This window comes from Vulpes vulpes, chromosome 4 (genome assembly GCF_048418805.1).
Source record: "Vulpes vulpes isolate BD-2025 chromosome 4, VulVul3, whole genome shotgun sequence".
Classification (NCBI taxonomy): domain Eukaryota; kingdom Metazoa; phylum Chordata; class Mammalia; order Carnivora; family Canidae; genus Vulpes; species Vulpes vulpes.
Genome location: NC_132783.1, coordinates 48520379 through 48538808, shown reverse-complemented (window position 1 = coordinate 48538808; position 18430 = coordinate 48520379). Strand labels below are relative to the sequence as shown.

The 18430-nt window shown below is 32.7% G+C and overlaps 1 protein-coding gene across 8 annotated transcripts in view; it reads left to right on the top strand.

Moving 5' to 3' along the window:
* SMARCAD1 (SNF2 related chromatin remodeling ATPase with DExD box 1) overlaps nt 1–18430 on the top strand; it is a 77385-nt gene that overhangs the window by 40989 nt on the left and 17966 nt on the right. For all 8 annotated transcript variants that reach the window (XM_026015598.2, XM_072755648.1, XM_072755649.1 and 5 more), the window contains exons 7-10: nt 499–600; nt 1870–1951; nt 3373–3764; nt 13270–13469. In XM_026015598.2, the coding sequence (XP_025871383.1) occupies nt 499–600; nt 1870–1951; nt 3373–3764; nt 13270–13469 (776 nt within the window). The remainder of the gene's footprint in view (nt 1–498; nt 601–1869; nt 1952–3372; nt 3765–13269; nt 13470–18430) is intronic.

Below are 18430 nucleotides of genomic sequence, written 5' to 3'. Positions count from 1 at the left end.
TTTATCATTGTGCTACTTTTATGTTGTGGCTGAACAATTAATATTTAAGCCATTCTGTGAATCAGTACCAAACTGAAAGTAAACTTTTTTCTCTCAGTACTTGAAATTTGTATGGAGGTGTTAAATTGTGAGTAATAGATATCTGAATCTTTTTTTTTTTTTTAATTTGCTGTTAGCTTGGAAAGACTTCAATATACTTGAATTATTTGGAGTAATTTGAGGAACATTCTAGTCTTTTAGCAGATTTATCTCATGTTGACTGCTTTATGAAGTTTGAGTTATTTAATAGGAGGTGAAGGTCTTTTTGTAATCTTAAAGGAGCAATATTTTTTATCCTTTAAGATATATATTTGTCCATTTTTCACAAGAAACAGAAAAACATTTTTGGATTCTAACTGAATGTGGCAAGTTCCAAATCAAGTCAAATATAAATGTAATTGTCTTAAGACTTAACATTATAGATGATCTCCTTAATTGGTTCTTTTTTCTTTCCAATAGGGAGAAGAATCAAATGAGTCTGCAGAATCTAGTAATAATTGGGAAAAGCAAGAAAGTATTGTATTGAAATTGCAAAAGGAATTTCCTAATTTTGATAAACAGGTAGGTAGTCATGAACAGAAATTACTCAGTGTGTACTAAATGTTTGAAACAAAATAGCATTTGAAATAAACTGTATAAAGGCTTAGGGTATGTTTTCCATTATTCTAATTAAATATACTCCTTTATCAATATTATAAAATACTTTTTATCAATATTATAAAATACTTTTATACTGTTTGTTCTTTACATTATTTGCCTTAATTGCTAACTGTATCAGCATAATAACCATAATCATAACAAACATAACAATTGGAACTCATGAATAAAATGTGGATATGTAGTAAGCCAACTCAGCTGTTTTAGCTTTTTTCATATTCTTGTCCTTTTAATTTCTCATTAAGAATTTTAAAGTGTGGGATGCCTGGGTGGCTCAGCGGTTGAGTATCTGTCTGCCTTTGGCTCAGGGTGTGATCCTGGAGTCCCAGGATCGAGTCCCACATCGGGCTCCCTGCATGGAGCCTGCTTCTCCCTCTGCCTGTATCTCTGCCTCTCTCTCTCTCTCTCTCATGAATAAATAAATAATTTTTTTAAAAAAAGAATTTTAAAGTGTTAGGGGCTCAATTGGAAAAGCATGACTCTTAATCTTGATTGTGGGTTCAAGCCTCACACTGGGTGTAGAGATAACTAAAAAAAAAGATAACCTTAATTTTTTTTTTGTAAATATAGTACTGCATTTCAGTACTTGAGTATTCCATAAGCTTTGTTCTACCTGGTAAATAGTAGCAGTACTTTCAGAGTCCGTATGAGAACTCATGCCAAGCTTGCCATTGCTAAAAGGGCCTCTGTTGAATCACCTGATTGTATGTTGAAGCCCATTATTTGTTTAATATTTAGAATACATTTTACACTTGCATTGATTTATTCAGGTATATGCACACATAGTGCATTAGCCAAATTCTGATGAGCTAAATGCAAAATTTGTTATGTTGTGTGTTTACATGTGTTGAAACTGTATGTTTTGAAGTTGACACTTTGTAAAAGCCTAGCTGCATGTTGAAATTTAATTGAACAAACATTTTTGATTCTGGTGTTCAGAGCACTTCATTGGGAGAGTTGAAATGCAAAAAAAGTCTAGCTTCCTTTCCTTTGAAGACTTAAAAATTCACAGAGGTGAAATTTTATATACACAGAAAGCATTTGTAAAGCAGCATATAAACAAATGTGAAATATTTGATACAAATTTTCAAGTGATTTATTTTTAAAAGAGCATAAAAGTATTCAAGTTGTTAATTTTAGACTTTTAACAAAGGATCAATGACTTATTTCTAGGAACTAAGAGAAGTACTCAAGGAACATGAATGGATGTACACAGAAGCTTTAGAATCTTTAAAAGTGTTTGCAGAAGACCAAGGTAATTAGCTTTTCTGTCATAGAAAACATACTTCCCATTATGTTCTGTATTTTGGTATATAAGAAAAATGTAAACCTATTAGCTAATACAGAGAACAGTATTGCAAAAGATCTTGGAAATAATGATGTGAAAATTTTTTAAATGAGCAGTTTCAAATGTTTTGGCCTGTTCTTTAATGACAGTGTAAAATGAAATAGTTAATATCTTTTTCTATTTGGCTAACTTTTTTTGATAGCTAAGGCTCCTTTTAAATTACCATGTTTTAATTGAATGTAAAGGAAACTTTTTTTATATTTTAGCAGTTCACAGGATAGATCTTATGATTGCTGGTGGTTTATAATCACTGTAATGTAGGTGTTCTAGCCTGCTCTTACATGAATATCAAAAGCACCAGAATCAAAAACCTAAAAGATGAGTATCACTGGCTTGGAAGAAAGTCCCTAAACCTGTATTGGAGCACTTTTAACTTTTAGAACCAAATGGTAGAGGAAAAAAGTACTGAAGAAGAATTGAATCACATATCCTTATGAAGAGCTGATCAAATTGATTCTTGTTTAATTGCAAAGCCTGCTTATAAAGCCCAGTACAGTGGCTTTAGATGCTTTTGTTTTTTAATTCTTTTACGAAATACTTAGTACTAGTGCTCTTGATGGCACACAGAATGATATTGTGTGGGAAAAAGAAAGCCACCAATATTGCCAATTCTGAATCTGGAGAAGTGATTCAAAAGAAGTAGATTGTGAATGTGAAGTACTTGAGGACTACTTTGTTCAATTTATTTTTCTCTCTTTTATATATGCACAATAATGAATGTATGATAGTGTGTAACTCTAAAGCACTCTGAATAAGTAAAACAAGCATTGTAAACAGTAAATTACTGTGTTATAGATTGACTGTAAGAAATAACAGTATCTTCAATCACAGGCATCTTAGAAATCTATGGAATATGATTAATCAGTGATAAAGTAGCAGTGTTATATAATAATAGTGTATTTCAATAGAAGGAGATGGCAATGGAATATTAATAGGAATTATTTTAATTTAGGGTGAATATTGTTTTTCCTATACCTCTCAGTGTTGGCATAGAGATGGGGCTGCTGAGTAGCGTTTGGGATATCTTACAGATATGTAGCTGCCATTTATATTCTCAGGATGTTTGTTAGAAAATGGAGGGTTTATTCAATGTTTTTTAAAGTTATCACCTGTTTTTGAAACTAATTATTTCAACTCATTGTACAGCTTCAAATTCTACTTTAGTATTTCTCTTAAAACATATTGATTTAACAAATTATAGTTGAATTTTGTATTCCAAAGGAAAATAACACATTTAGATAGTTTTTAAATCTTACTTGAAGCCTTTTATCTTTATATTTAATTTATGTCTTTCGAACTTAGTTATTTTTGTCTTTCTTTCTACACAGATATGCAATATGCTTCACAAAGTGAATTTCCAAATGGAAAAGAAGCTTCTTCAAGAAGTCAGAATTATTCTAAAAATGCAGCTAAAACAAAACTGAAACAGAAATGTTCCATGAAACCACAAAATGGTTTTAACAAGAAACGTAAAAAAAATGTATTTAATCCTAAAAGAGTTATTGAAGACTCTGAATATGATTCGGGCTCTGATGTGGGTAGTTCACTAGATGAGGACTATAGTAGTGGTGAAGAAGTGATGGAGGATGGCTATAAGGGTAAAATTCTTCACTTTCTCCAAGATGCTTCAATTGGTGAACTTACTTTGATTCCTCAGTGTTCTCAGAAAAAGGCTCAGAAGATAACAGAACTCCGGCCCTTTAATAGTTGGGAAGCTCTGGTAAGGCTACATTATTTTTTTTTTTCCCCTGTGTGTGTGTGTTTGTTTAATTCACAGTACGGTTTATAGTCAAGGTGCCTTCAGCCCAGGGAAGCATTGATGGGTGGCCTTATCCTGTGTAGAGGCAAACATTACTTTCATTGTAAGCCAATAGTATTTCAAATAGTGTCATATGACCTAATTTTGAATGAATTAAGGGGTGATTTTCCTGAAAAAACCCAAGCTGATTGGCTGGGCATACTGTCACTCATTCTTTTGCATAGAAACTTGGTTCATTTCACTGCAGAAGAAGAAATTAGAGCTTACATTTAGGAAGGAGTTGTTTGCTAGCCTGTTCTGATCTGTTACTGCTGAGAAACCATGCAGAAGGCAAGAATGTGGCAGAAATGTTACTACAACTACTTGAAGAGCAATAGCAACGTCCAGGGGAGCTCCATGATTGAAAATGCCAGGCTAAGTGTTTTATGCTTCACCACAAAGAAGCAAGTGTTTATTTTCTTTTTCTTTTAAAAGTGACAGCTCAGTCTCTAACATGTTTTTCTTGGTTAAACAACACGGCCATTTTATGGAGTGTAGCAGGCTGCAGCATTTTTAATTGGAAAAAATAGAAAAGTGTGTGAAGCCTAGAATTTAAGCGTTAGGTGAAGGGAAGGCATAATCAATTGGTAAGTACACTTTGCATGATCATTTTATGGAATTCCATTTCCTATAAACAAATGTTATCCAAAATACTTGCATTTTGAGTTTTATAAGTGTCAGCAGTCAGCAAATTTTATTCATACAGAGAGATATAAGAACTCTGTCTTTTAACTTTTGCCTTGACTTTTGTGAGAATGGGGACTTTTATAGCATGAATTGTATATAGGCCCTGCTGTGAAAGCAATATGGATGATTTTTTACAGCTTTAGAAGATGAAGTACCTCTTGAAGGTTTAGAAATTTTAAGGAAGCTTTATTCCCTACCTTAGGGAATAAAGTTGCTTTTATGGTTAATTTTATACTTGTGACAAATCTGTGAGAGCGTAAGTTCCCTTCATAAGTATTTTTAAAGTAGCAGGATGGGAGGGTTCCTGAATAGTGGTTCTAAAAAGCATTTTTTAAAAAATTAAGACATTTGAAGAATAAAGAAACACCATTAGTAGTATTTCGTAGCTTAAAAAAATAAAATAAATAAAGCCATTCGTTTTGCCTAAAGCCTTTACTTTTCCAGAGAACATCTGTCAAAGCAAGTCCTTTCAAAACTTGTTCGGCTTTGCCTGAGTGATTTATTTGTTAAAGTATTTGCTGAAGGGCTTTCTTGTTCTTCTTTTCTTCCTTTTCTTCTTTCTTTTAATCTTTAATGGTCTCCTCTGTTATTGTAGAGTCAGTTGCTCGGGCTTGTTGAGATTCTAATTTATTTAATAAGGAATGCAATTACCTGCACTACTGTGTTTAGTAACTGTAACTACTTGCCCAAATATCTCATAGTAAAAGTAAATTATACCAGACTTATATGTGCCAGATACCTTTAAAATCTTCAACTTAATGTGTAGAAAGCATATTTCCCCTACTAATTAACTGGCATAGTTTAAATTAGTTCTCGACATGGGTTTTTTGTGGATTATGCACAACCTACGTAAATCTCCTATTGCATCTTGCCCCCTCTCTAAAAATTGAACACAAAAATATTTTTTGCTAGCCATTTATTTAAATGTTGGGTATTTTATGTAATAAAAAGTAAACTTGCTACTTCATCAAAAAACAGGGCTTTGCTGTCCTGAAAAATGTAAGTAAATGAAGAGTTTGGAAACAAACAGTTAACATTGGCACATCTGTGAATATAATCTTTGAATTTTCATTTGTGTAGAACTTTAAGCTTTTACTTTCAGTCACTTTAGAATTTTCAGTGTAACTGATTTTTTTTTTGATTTAGAGAGCAATTTCATAACAAAATCATCACGATAAAGTTAATATGTGCATTCTAGTGAAAAGGTATATATGATATACTCCTTTCCTATTCAGAAAGGTTTGATAATGTATCTAGTGAAACAACTTCAGAAAGAAACAAAAGAAAAAGCATTTACTTTTGTTTTCATAGCTACTGTTTTTAGAAATTCCTATGAGAATTAGTTGAAATTTTAATTGACACTCAGTTACACTCTAATGAAAATTGCATATTAAGAACAGCATGTAAATGTCTAGTAAAATCTTAACATTATTGTTGAAGCTTATTTAGTCTTAAGGATTGGGGAATTTGTCAGAACTTTAAGTCATTAATATTTCATTTAAAAATGCATACCAAGCCAACAAATATGGATTAATTATGGTTTTTGTTAAAACTGAAGTCTGTAACATTAGTAGGTTAAATGTAATCACTAGTATTTAATTTTCTTAGAAAAACAATGTGAAAATTATGTTAGTAGTGCCTTTTAAAACAAAATTTGAAAAAATAAATAAATAAAACAAAATTTGAAAAGTACATCGTTATTTCATCCTAGTCAGAGAACTACACTTTTTAAACATTAAATGCTGTAAGATATTCTGTGACCCTTACTTTACATGAGTAAAATTTGTTTATTTAAATAAATAAGTGTATTGTATATGAGTGTTTATATTTGTAGTTTTACATCTATTTTCCTTGAACCAGAATTTAAATATTGTTTGTCAAGTTTTCTTCACAATTTTTCCATCTTATTTTTCTGCTTAATAATAGTAAAGTATGTGTTTATTGTAAGAAACCACATCATTAAATCCTGTAGACCTTAGAAATACAGCAAGCCAATAATGTCAGTTTAAAATCTGTTAATGTGGTATCATTGGGATTTTAATTGTCAAATTTCACACATTTGATGGCATCAGTTCACCTACCACTTACTGAGTTTTTGTCTAACCTGTGTAAAGTAGTGTAGGGATGCTGTTACATCTGTGATAATCTTACGGTGTTGCATCTTTATACTTTTACCAGGATGTAATAATGTATACTGACCAAAGCAAGATTCATGAGTAACTCATGAATAACTCAACCGAAAAACTTCTCAATATGTATATCTCCTTCCTTAACATTTAGGTCATTGTAGATACAGTTTTCCTCGATCATTAACCACACAGCCAAGGTTTTCGTTCATGTCAAAACACTTACGCTCATTGTGTCTACTAGTAACTCAGACCAAGATTATCTTTTTTGCTTTGTTTTCCCAGTGATTATTGTAAAACGTCTGCTTAAGTTTGTCACTTAAGGTTATTGTAAGATGTCTGCACAAGTTTGCAATGTGTGTTCCTTTCTGATAGGATAATTTTCAGTAAATTCAGGCTTTATTTTAAGTTTAATAAACATTTATAAAAAAATTAGAAATGCATTTGCTTTGTCAGCTGCTTCCAGGTCTTTATAGCTGTGAATAAGATTAGGACTGTGTCCTCAAAAATGTTAACTTGTTAGGTGGGGAGTTCAGTCAGGTTTTAAACAATTCTCCCCTTCCTGTAGAAATTCGCAAATACTTGTATTGTAAGAGTGACACACTGTGGCAGGAGAGAGGTACTTCAGTTTGTGACTTAAAAGAAAAAAGTCCTTAGTGATACTTGAGTTTTTAATCAAAGTGATAGTAATCAAGACCATATTGATACTCTTTTTTCCCCCCATGTAATTATCCAGCAAGTAGGAATTGTTTTTTTTTTTTCCTTCCACTCAGACAAAAAAAGCTTTATCATTTTTTGAGGAATGATTTTTCTTTGTCTAAAATAAAATAGTACCTGCAAGAACAAAGAAGAATGTTAAGTTAGCCAAAATTCTACCAAAGATACAATACTTAAGACTGTATTGAACAGGGATATCTGGGTGGTTCAGCAGTTGAGCATCTGCCTTCGGCTCAGTGCGTGATCCCGGGGTCTGAGCTCCCTGTGAGGAGCCTACTTCTCCTTCTGCCTCTATCTATCTCTCTGTCTCTCATGAGTAAATAAATATATCTTTAAAAAAAAAAAATCTATTTGTGGCATCCATTTTTATATGTATATATCATATTATGTAAATAGGACCATGTTTTCTATGCTCATCAGTAACTTTAAATTTACTAGTAGATACAGCATTTTATAGAATATTTGCATTTCTTAATCCTTTTTTGATGGGGCTAAGTCATTTATAGGATTATTACATGCTTTTTGTCTTCTGAAAACCGTTAACAGTAGAGTGTTCTTACATATTTCCTTAAGTGCCGGCCTGTCTTTCTCTCAAACACACATAGAAACACACACACCACTAATGAAGATACTGTGGAATTACATATTGAAATTTGTCTGTTTTAATTTTTATTATTCATGTATTTAGATTAACAAGGTAAAGAATTCTACACGCTTACTCCCTCCAGAAATCCATATCCATCTCCTTCTCCAGCCTGTTTCTCATGCTGCAAATAACTGTTCTCACTTCTATTGTCTAATTCTTACCACTTCCATTTCTCTAGGTAATATAAGTACATTGCTATTTTTTATTTTTGTTTTAGGTCTTATCTGTTGATACGTCATTATATAACGCTATGGTGAGATTAAATCTCACTGCCAGTCTCACTTTACATGCCCATTTCCTATTCCCCAGTCCTACTAATAGAAGTTGATAACTATGATAATTTTGAAGATTACTTTTTAGTTATCTACATTGTTAGGACTATATAAATGCTTTTCTTAGCTTCACCATGTAGTATGATGCATGGTTACTTTTTTTCCCATGCTTAGAATTTTGTTTTCTCTGCATATTAGTTTTTTTGGTTTTTCTGTTTGCTTAGTTTCTATGTATTTTTTTTATTTCGACTCTAAAATTTTCTGTAGTTGTCTAAATTTCCCCTCAGCTTTTAGGCACTTCAGATATTCCGTCAGTTTCATCTTCCTTAAGAAAGTCTTTTCTGGGATCTTAATGATCTGCTCTTGGTTTACATTGTTTGGGTTATTGGCCTACTATTTAGCTGTGGCCTGGGGCTCTCATATCCCTGACATCCTGAGTAATGCTTGTTGTCTCTCTTGTGTTGTATCTCTTCTTCCTGAATTTTATGCATGCCCCTTTATCCCCTTGGTTCTGTGAGTACACACTAGGGTAGAGGTGGGTAGATAATATAGCAGAGCTAGATGGCCTGGTTTTGAATCCCATTTCTGACATTTTCAGTAATTTATCTGACCTTCAGCAGGTTCTTATTCTCCATTTTTTCATCTGTAAGTGGGGTATAATTATGTACTCTCCTATGGGACTTCTAGGGTTAAATAAAATAAATGCCCATTCAGTTGTCTGTTTCTTAGAAACTGTTAGCTGCAGATATCCACAATATTTTGCATTGCAAATGTTCTATGTATTACTAGTGAAATGCTAAGAAACTTGTTTTCTGCATATCCCCCATATCAGTGATAGCCATATTAAATAGAACTTCTTTGGATCAGTTTTTCATTTTAAAACTCCTTCTGGCCTTTAAACAGATTTATGGCTAGTTACATTAGCCACATATTATGACGACATTTTGCAGCCTTGTGGTAATTTGACAAATTTCTGTCCAGTGGGATGTAAGCAGAAGTATATTAGACTTTTGGAAAATGTCCTTAATAGGATTCCTTTTTCCTGTTGATTGAGATGTCAGTATGGTGATGGGAACCCCCATGTAATGAGAATACAAAGCAACAAAGTAGAAAAATCCTTGACTGGGGAACTATCATACCAAGTACCAGAAGTGCTTCTACAAGTCATCATTTACATGGGAGAGAAATACACTTAAATTTTATGTAAACCCCTGATGTTTTGGGTTTACTGTTTCTCATAACTAACCTAATCCTAACAGCTTCATCTTTCAGTTAAACTTTTTCCTCAAAAAATCTGATGTTTTACATTCAGGGAGTGTATCAGTATTAGATAGATTTAAATTCTAAACTACAAACAGTAATTTGGAACATCTCTAATGTTGGTTGAACTTATATGGGAAGCAGGGTAGGGACAGTAGGAAGCCCCAGGGAGTCAAATTTTGACCTCAAAAATAACCAAATGTCAACTGCACTTAAAAAAATAAAAAAAGATTTTATTTATTTATTTATTTATTTATTTATTTATTTATTTATTTATTTATTTATTTATTTATGAGCGATAACAAGAGAAAGCACAAGCAGGGGGAAGAGGGAGAAGTAGACTGCCCACTGAGCAGGGAGCTCAATGTGAGGCTCAATCCAAGACCCTAGGACCATGACCTGAGTTGAAGGCAGACACTTAACCAACTAAACCACCCAGGCACCTGTTAAGTTCATTTAAAAAATCTTAGTAACCAATTCAGATGATGCATTATCTTGAAATAAGAGTTATCTTTTGTGCTCTTTGTTACTTCCTCTGCAAGAATTTCAAACCTAAAAATTAGAATAGTGTGGTGAAACCCCCATGTCCTCATCAGCAGCTTCAGATCCTGGCTGATGTCTGGTCTTGTTTCACCTATATCCTCATCCTCTTCCTCTGTCTCATATTTTGAAGCAAATCTTAGAGTTCACTTTATCCATAAAAATTTAAATACATATCTCAAAAAAATTTTCGCTAAACATAACTACTTTGTCACACCTAATAAAAATCATCAGTAATTCCTTAATATTAGAAAATATCCATTCAGTGTTCAAATTGTGTTCCTCATAAATACCATACATTTTTTTCTAAGGTTTGAATTAGAATCCATTAAATAAGGTGCACATACTAAAATTTATATCAGTCTTTTAACTCTCTTTTATAACTGTAGGTTCCCCCATCCATCTCTCTCTCTCTCTCTCCCATCTCTCTCTCTCTCTCTCTCTCTCTCTCTTTCCTCTAATATCTTTGGTGAAGGAACTGGATCATTTGTTCTACTGTTTCCCTATCTGGATTTTTTTGCTTATACCTCCCTGATATAGTTTAACACATTCCTCTGGATCAGTATCTTCTGTAAAATTACAGTTAGAAGGTTAAATACTCCCGCCAGTACCATTACATGACTGTTGATGTGTTCTTTCATCAGGAGAGTTGGGTTTCATTTCTTTTTTGTAATGTAAGTTTCTTTCTTCTCTAGATTCTGACATGATTGAATTGATCTTCTTGGGGCCAAAGTATTTCTTATTTCTGGCCTTACTACTCTGAAAGAACTTTCTAGATCCTAAATTACAATAGTTTCTTTGGGAAAAGTGCCCATGAAATTTTGTCCTTTCCCTTGTAAACTTGTAATACAAGTTGTTACACTTAAAATTATTTGTTGCATGTCTTTCCCAATTACTGTAAGCCATATGAGAACAAGGACTGTGTCCTCCTATGAGGTGTCTTCACCAGCTACAGTAGTATGCCAAAAAATTAGAGTATAGTAAGTGGTAGTTTACAGAAAAAAACTTTTGGTTTTTTTTAAACTTTTAAGGTGGGGATAGGTACTAGTGAAAAGAAAACCGTACAGACTGGAATCTTAGCCTACTTCGTGACCTTGGAAATTGAACCTTGGTTTATTCATCCAGAATTGGTGGATTGATCTGCGGTTATTGTGAAGATTTAATGAGTTAGTGAATAAAAGGCATCTAGTAGTTATATAAGGCACACAATATATATTTCTTCTTTATTTTTTGGTTATTGTTCTCTCACACATATACTACAACAGGCATGAGATCAATTTTTTGGTCTATAATTTTGGAGTTCCATTTAAAATTCTATTTATTAAAAAAAAATAAAATAAAATTCTATTTATTTTTCTTCTTGGCGAGACCACAAGAGGCTGGGAGGCTGGGAGGGAAAGAGGGAAAGGGAAAGAGAATCCTCAAGCAGACTCCCCACTAAGTGCAGACCCCGACACAGGGCTCAATCCCAGGACCCCGAGATTATGACCTGAGCCAAAATTCAAGAGCAGGCTCTTGACCAACTGGGCTACCCAGAAGCTCCTAAAAATATTTTAATGAAAAGTTCTAATAGAACCTCCTTAAAATTTTCAAGGCTCTACTGATTTATATATCCTGTTGTTTATATATAAATCTCTTCCCTGGAAAGCACAAGGTGGAAGGTCACATTGTGAATATTGTTGTTCTTGTGAAAATGTAAAGTAGTGTGCAAATAACTTTGTATTTCATGGTGTCATTTGTGAAATGTTAAGTTTTTGTTTTGTTTTTAACCCTGCAATATAATAATACCATGACTTTGGAATAGATTGGAAATTTTATTTCTTTCCAACTTTTCTAGATTATATATAAAAAATGTATGTTATTATAATTGCATTTTGGATGAAATTATCTTAGTATATCCTATAAGTGTTGAATTTGTATGGAATTTGTATTAATTGAAGCTTCTCTGGGAACTTAGATATACTGTGATCACAACAACTAGAGTTGTTAATGTGATTCTTATAACTTGAAAGAATATGTTAAATAAGATGACATGAATCAAAATCATGTAGATTTATTTTAAAAGTTGCTTTTACTCTGGTTTCTTTTATTCATTTCTGGATTGTGGAATTATTTTTTTGTCCAACAAGGGTGTTTTCAGATAGCTGTGGGCTTTCTCTTCTTTTCACTCACTAAAAGTATTTTTTTATGATGTTCTTCAGGATATATCTTTTCGGCTACTTATATGTTAAAATTCTAATTCTGTTAATAGCTTTTACATGATGAAATATTCAGTGTTTTTTTTTTGAAGATTTATTTATTTTGGAGAGCACATGTGAGAGTCAGGGGAGGGGCAGAGAGGGAGAGAAAAGCTCAATGAGACTCCCCACTGAACGTGGAACAAAGCACGGCTCCATCACAGGGCCCTGAGATCATAACCCAAGCCAAAACCAAGAGCTGGATGCTTAAACAAATTGAACCACTCAGTTGCCCCTCAGTGTCTCCTTTAGAAAAATAAATACAAATACATTTTTGAAAGAAATTCTTTGAGCTTTCACAAAAACCATTTATACAAGTGTTGTATTGAAATTGAGTTTTTAAAAAAGTTTTACCAGATTATTGAATTGGGCATAGTTAACTTTTGATTTATGCTGTATCTTTCCAAGTAATAGTCTCAGTTTAGGAGCAGAATTTAAGTGGCAAATAATAATTGGGGTTTTAAAAGCTCAAGAGGTGGTACTTTGATAATAAATAGAGAAAAAGTATGTTTCAGGAAGATTAATCATATGGTAATATTTATGGGAAGTAACAAATGGAGGCAAGATAATCAGGTATACAGTTATTATATTTGGTGCCATTCCTTTGGTGATAAAGACAAATGTGAGATTTTAAAAAGAAAACTTCATAGGAGATATTAATGTTTACTTGAGAGTTTCTCCTATAAGAGAACAGCTAGTAGGGGCAAAGTAGCTTGAGATTGTGCATTTGGGGAGAAGGATACATCTTACTTTAATATGGTGAGTTTGATTCATCAAAGAGAAACTTGGGAATTCAAATGTAGACATGAAGAAACAAATTCTGTTAGCACTTGATTAAGGTCATTAGTAAAAATTAAAAATGTTTCCCTCATAAAGAGATTGATACTGGATTTTTACTTACTAGATCTAAACTATTAAATTATTTTTCTTCTTATGCCATAGTTCACAAAGATGTCCAAAACTAATGGCTTATCAGAAGATTTGATATGGCATTGTAAAACATTGATCCAAGAAAGGGATGTAGTTATAAGGCTTATGAACAAATGTGAAGACATTTCAAATAAATTGACAAAACAAGTTACCATGCTCACTGGAAATGGAGGTGGATGGAACATAGAACAACCTTCCATTCTAAACCAGAGGTAATACATGTTGTATTTACCTATTTCTTATATTTCTCAGCTGTCTAAAAATTCTGAACTTATTTTCTTATTGTGCCTAGGGAACTTAAGTGTGTAAGTTGTATGAAAACTAAGGTTAGAAGGGAAGCCCAGGGTTTCCTGTAATGACACATAAGTGATATAGGAATTGTTTTTTTATCATACCCCCCTACCCCACGAAGGGTATCTTACTCCATTATATCATTTTAATTTAGGGGGAGCAAATGTTATGGTCTTATATAACCTATATTTTCCTTATTTGGTAACACAAGTTACTGTATGATCACAAAAACTGAAAAGGTGGACAGTATGGTGCTTCAGAAAGTCAGCTGCTTAATTGCATCAATGAAAAATTTGTCTTAGCTCAGTTTCTTTTTAGTTGTGAATAAAATGAAATGATTAAAATATCCTTTATCTGTGATTTAATGTTTTAAATGCTTTAAAAAGCCCATATTTTTAAATCTCTTTTTGGAGTAGAAACACATCAAAAATGAAAAGGACACTTACTAAATAGATTATATTAAGAAAAGATTGTAAGTATATTACCCCCAAAACTGCTACTGTCAGTAAAATGTCTTGTCGGAATTCTTACAAAAAATTAAAAAAAAAAAAAAAAAAAAGACTTCTTACAAAAAATAGACACTAAATTATTTTCAACAAAAAATTCCTGCAACAACCAGTGCATATTAAAATGGCATTTTATTATTATGAACACCCCCATTTTGCATGGTGTTGGGATATTGGGATGGGGAGATTATTTTGAACTTCTTATAAAAGTTTATTTTTAAGTGGTTTGGGGACTCAGAACTATTCAGAATACTTCCTTCTTAAGAAATGTATAAAATTGTTTACTGTGATAATATAGTGACAAAAACATGGAAGCAATCTGATTCCCAAAGTCAGAGCATAGTTAGGATGAATTATGGTATGAATAGTTAGAATGGATTATATGGTATATCCATGCTATGCAGTGTTATGCAACATTAAAAATGATTACATCTGTTCAGAATATTTCTGATAGATATTTAATAAGGTTAGCACTAGGGTCTTATTAAAATTAATTACCTTGGTTTTATTTATTTCTAGTATTTTTCTAGTTAATGATCAAAGCATATTTGCTGATCATTGGTTAATTAAAAGCAAGATACAATTACTGGCCTTTAATAGTAAGCTACAATCTTTTCTGTGCCCTTCTAGGGTGCTATGGGATGGTGTAGGGAAACGTGATGCAGTTCCCACAAAGAAGCTCTTTTCTCTGTTGCATAGAAAGAACTATGGCCATGTCAGCAAATTCATCTCCTAAAAGTGTAGTTGGAGCTGCTCCTCGTTCTACAGCATTGGATATGGGGAGTTCTTCACTCTACAAGACTTACCCAGTTGAGTCTACTTTATCATAATTTGGATTTTAAAAAATCAAGTGCTTTATTGCATTACTTAAAAAATTTCTCTTAAACCCACAACCAGAGTCCTGTTACTTGTAAATAGTATGATCAGGTATTAAACTATCCTTTCCATTAGGCTGAGGAATTTTTTGATGAAATATTTAATAGATGAGAAAAATAACTTTTTTTTAAAAAGTGCTTATTGGCTCTAGCCCAAAATATAACTATTAAACATCTGTGTAGATAGTTTCTTTAGACTTTATTTAAATCCACTTTTAGGGGGTGAAATTTGTTGTCTGGTTTTTTTCTTTTAGCCAAGGTGTAAGAGTTACACAAGCAGTGTCACTTGGTGTACTGGCCAGGCATCATCACTACTTAGCATAGAAACATACAAAGTAGTTTCCTTGCCTTGGGAAAGGATTTATTAGCACAGAGGAAAATGTTAAACTATCCTCCTGATGACTAAACTATCCTACTTTTCTTAACAGAACCAACTCTTTGTAGGAAAATTGTTAACTGTTTTCTTCTTACAAATTTATATGAATTAGACAAAAATTGCCTCTTAGAAATAAAGGACATACAGACATACCCAAATCCTTAATAAAGTATTTGCAGAGGAAAATAAAATGTCTTGCATGTATCTCAAAGCCATTGCATTCATAATTTTTATTTTAAAATGTCAGAACTAAAGATGGCCCAAAGTTAAAATAATACAGTGAGAGAAAAGAGAAAAAAATTATTCCTGCTGTTAATATATCTATCTCTTAAAATTTAGCTATTTATCTAAAATTTATTGGCTTTAAATTATTTTAACTGAAGAGATTTCTCAGGTGTTCAATATAAAATATATTTCATTATATGTGCCCTGTCTTTTCTGGGCTAACTCTGCCCAAGGATATTCTTATTTTGTTTGTCCTCAACTTGATAGTTTTTTATCCTGCTCTAAACAGTTTCTATGAAGCCATTTGACAGTGATGTGAATGCAGAACAGTACTGCAGATGTGATTTGACCAACTCAAAGTATTATAATGGAAAGAAATATTTTAGTGGTTTGGATACTACTGTTAGTACAAGCTAATGTGGTACTATTTTCAGCAACTATCTGTCCCTAATGAACAACTTGCAGCAAGTCTCGCTAGACTATTTCTGCATTTTAAACTGAAAGTTAGCATATTTTATGGACTCCTGTTGTTTCCATCTCAGGCTTTTCTCACCTTTCAAAATAATTTTGATACTAGGTTCTTTGGCAGGAGATTTAAACCCAATTTAATTTTCACTCTGAAAAGAAACCAGAACTCTGTCTGGAAGGATTTTTTTTTTCCTCACAAAACAACCAAAATAACGTTCAGCCTCATTTTCTTTCATGATCCCAGAAAACTTAAAATCATTTTTTTCCTTAGTAGTATGAAAGAAAACCTTTCAGTTTAAAGATATTTATAGTCTGCTAATGAGAAGAGAGCACTTAACTAATTTAGAAGGCCTGGACTGTAGTTCTTGTCATTTGGGTAACCCTGATCTGTGAACTGGTGGAGTGCATATGCGGTCATGAAAATTCTTAGAAAATTATAGAAAGTCAAAATAAATGTAATAAATGGAAGGTATGGTTGTACAGCATCTAAATATTAGACCCTGCTAGAGAAAGAATATAGCTGCCCTGTTTTAAAACTTTGTTCTAATAAGTGAATTGGATTTAAAACGTCTTTGTCAAAGTTGCATTTTCATTGATCTTTTTGCATTCTGAAGAAAGGATCTGTTGATGGGCAGCACCTTTGGGATACTAAGCAACAAAAAGTTACTTGTAGCTTAGATAAATCCAGTAGAGAGTACACACACACACACACACACACACACACACACACAAGCACACACACAGAGATACTTGTATTTTTTAAAAAAATATTTCAATATCACAAAGCTATTTAATGTCCTTATCATAAACAGCCACCAGAGCTGCTTTATGATTGTGGATGAAACCATTTTATTTGATTGAAAAATTCTGTATAGTAGATGCTTCTCAAAATTTCTAAACCACTTTTTAAAGTTTTATGCATAGTGAAGAATATTTTAACGGTTATACTAGTTTCTCAATATTTCTTGGCTATTCGTGATTGACACTGGGATAGCATGCTGGCTCTTTAATGCATTAGTAAATGTGCTGTGTCTACGTTATTTTCATGAAATGGGAACTTTATCTGTGGTATGACTAAGTTTGGGAGGGACTCAAAAATAACTCCGTTTTGACCATAGAATGGTTAGGTCAGAGGGAGAGAACTTTTTCATGTTTCTCCTGTGTAACATCTGGATCAGACCTGGTTTGAATACTGCCACTGCAGACATGGGTTTGAATCATTATATGACCTTGGGCAAGTTACTTACCTTCTCTGAGGCTCAGAGAGGATCCCATCTGTAAAAATGGGGATAATGGTATTATTTACTTTATAATGTAGATTAAGTGAATAATCCATATGTAGCCCATAGCATTATATCTGGAATAGAGTAAACATTCCAATATTAGCATTTATTTTCACCATTATTGTAGTAGAAAGAATTCATTTGGATCTGGAAATTAAAATATATATGATATGTTTTATTTATTATTACTTTTTTAGCAGCAGTAGAAATTACATTGGCCAAGAAGGCAAAGATATTTTTAAAATGAACTGCAGAGACTTCAGTAAGAGTGCTAATCTTTTTTCCTACCAATACTTTTAATTATTTGTAATGAGAAATGTATAGATTGCATTACCCCATAGTTGAAACACAGATTCTGATTTAAGATGGCTTTCTACCCAGCTCTTTTACAGCTGTTCTAAATAAGGTACTGATTTTAGAATTTGGCCCTTTAACCATTTTATTATATCATATCTATGTACAGACCCCTTCCCTGTGTGCAGATAGGATGTGAGTAATAGGAAATTAAGGGGATGGGATAAAAGCTGGAGAACAAGAGGTGCATGGCCTTATCCTGGCTTCCCATCTTAATATGGGATATATGCTGACCTAGTGAGTATGAGAATAAAATTCCAAGTGAGATAGACTTTAGTCTTAGCCTTCCATAAAACACTGTAGCTGTGCAGCCTCAGGCAAATTAGCCTTCAGCTTTTCATCTACTTAATGATAAAAGTCAGTCTTTATAGGATGTTGAAAGATTAAATGAGATGGTGCTTGAAAATGACATTTGTGTGTGTATGTAATAGGTGTTTGGTAATAACTGCTATTAGTTTTTAACCACTTGAACTTTCAGGGGAAAAAGTACTGTTTTCATCCATTATAACCTTCCATAATACCTTCCAAACAAGTTATTTCCAAATTTTGTGTTTACAAATTAAATGAGATTTTGACACTTGCCTGCTACTTTCCACTCATGGACACTCATTGATGTCTAGCAAATTTACATTCCTACATAGTTCAAAGACAAATACACACATACATATACCTTCCTGAATTACATATACTATTGATACTAGAGGTGATTGACATTTATTCAGAAAGTGTTTATTCAGTCATCCCGGCAAAGAAGCAAATTAAGCTTGAGTTGTCCTAATACTTCAGGTTCCTCGA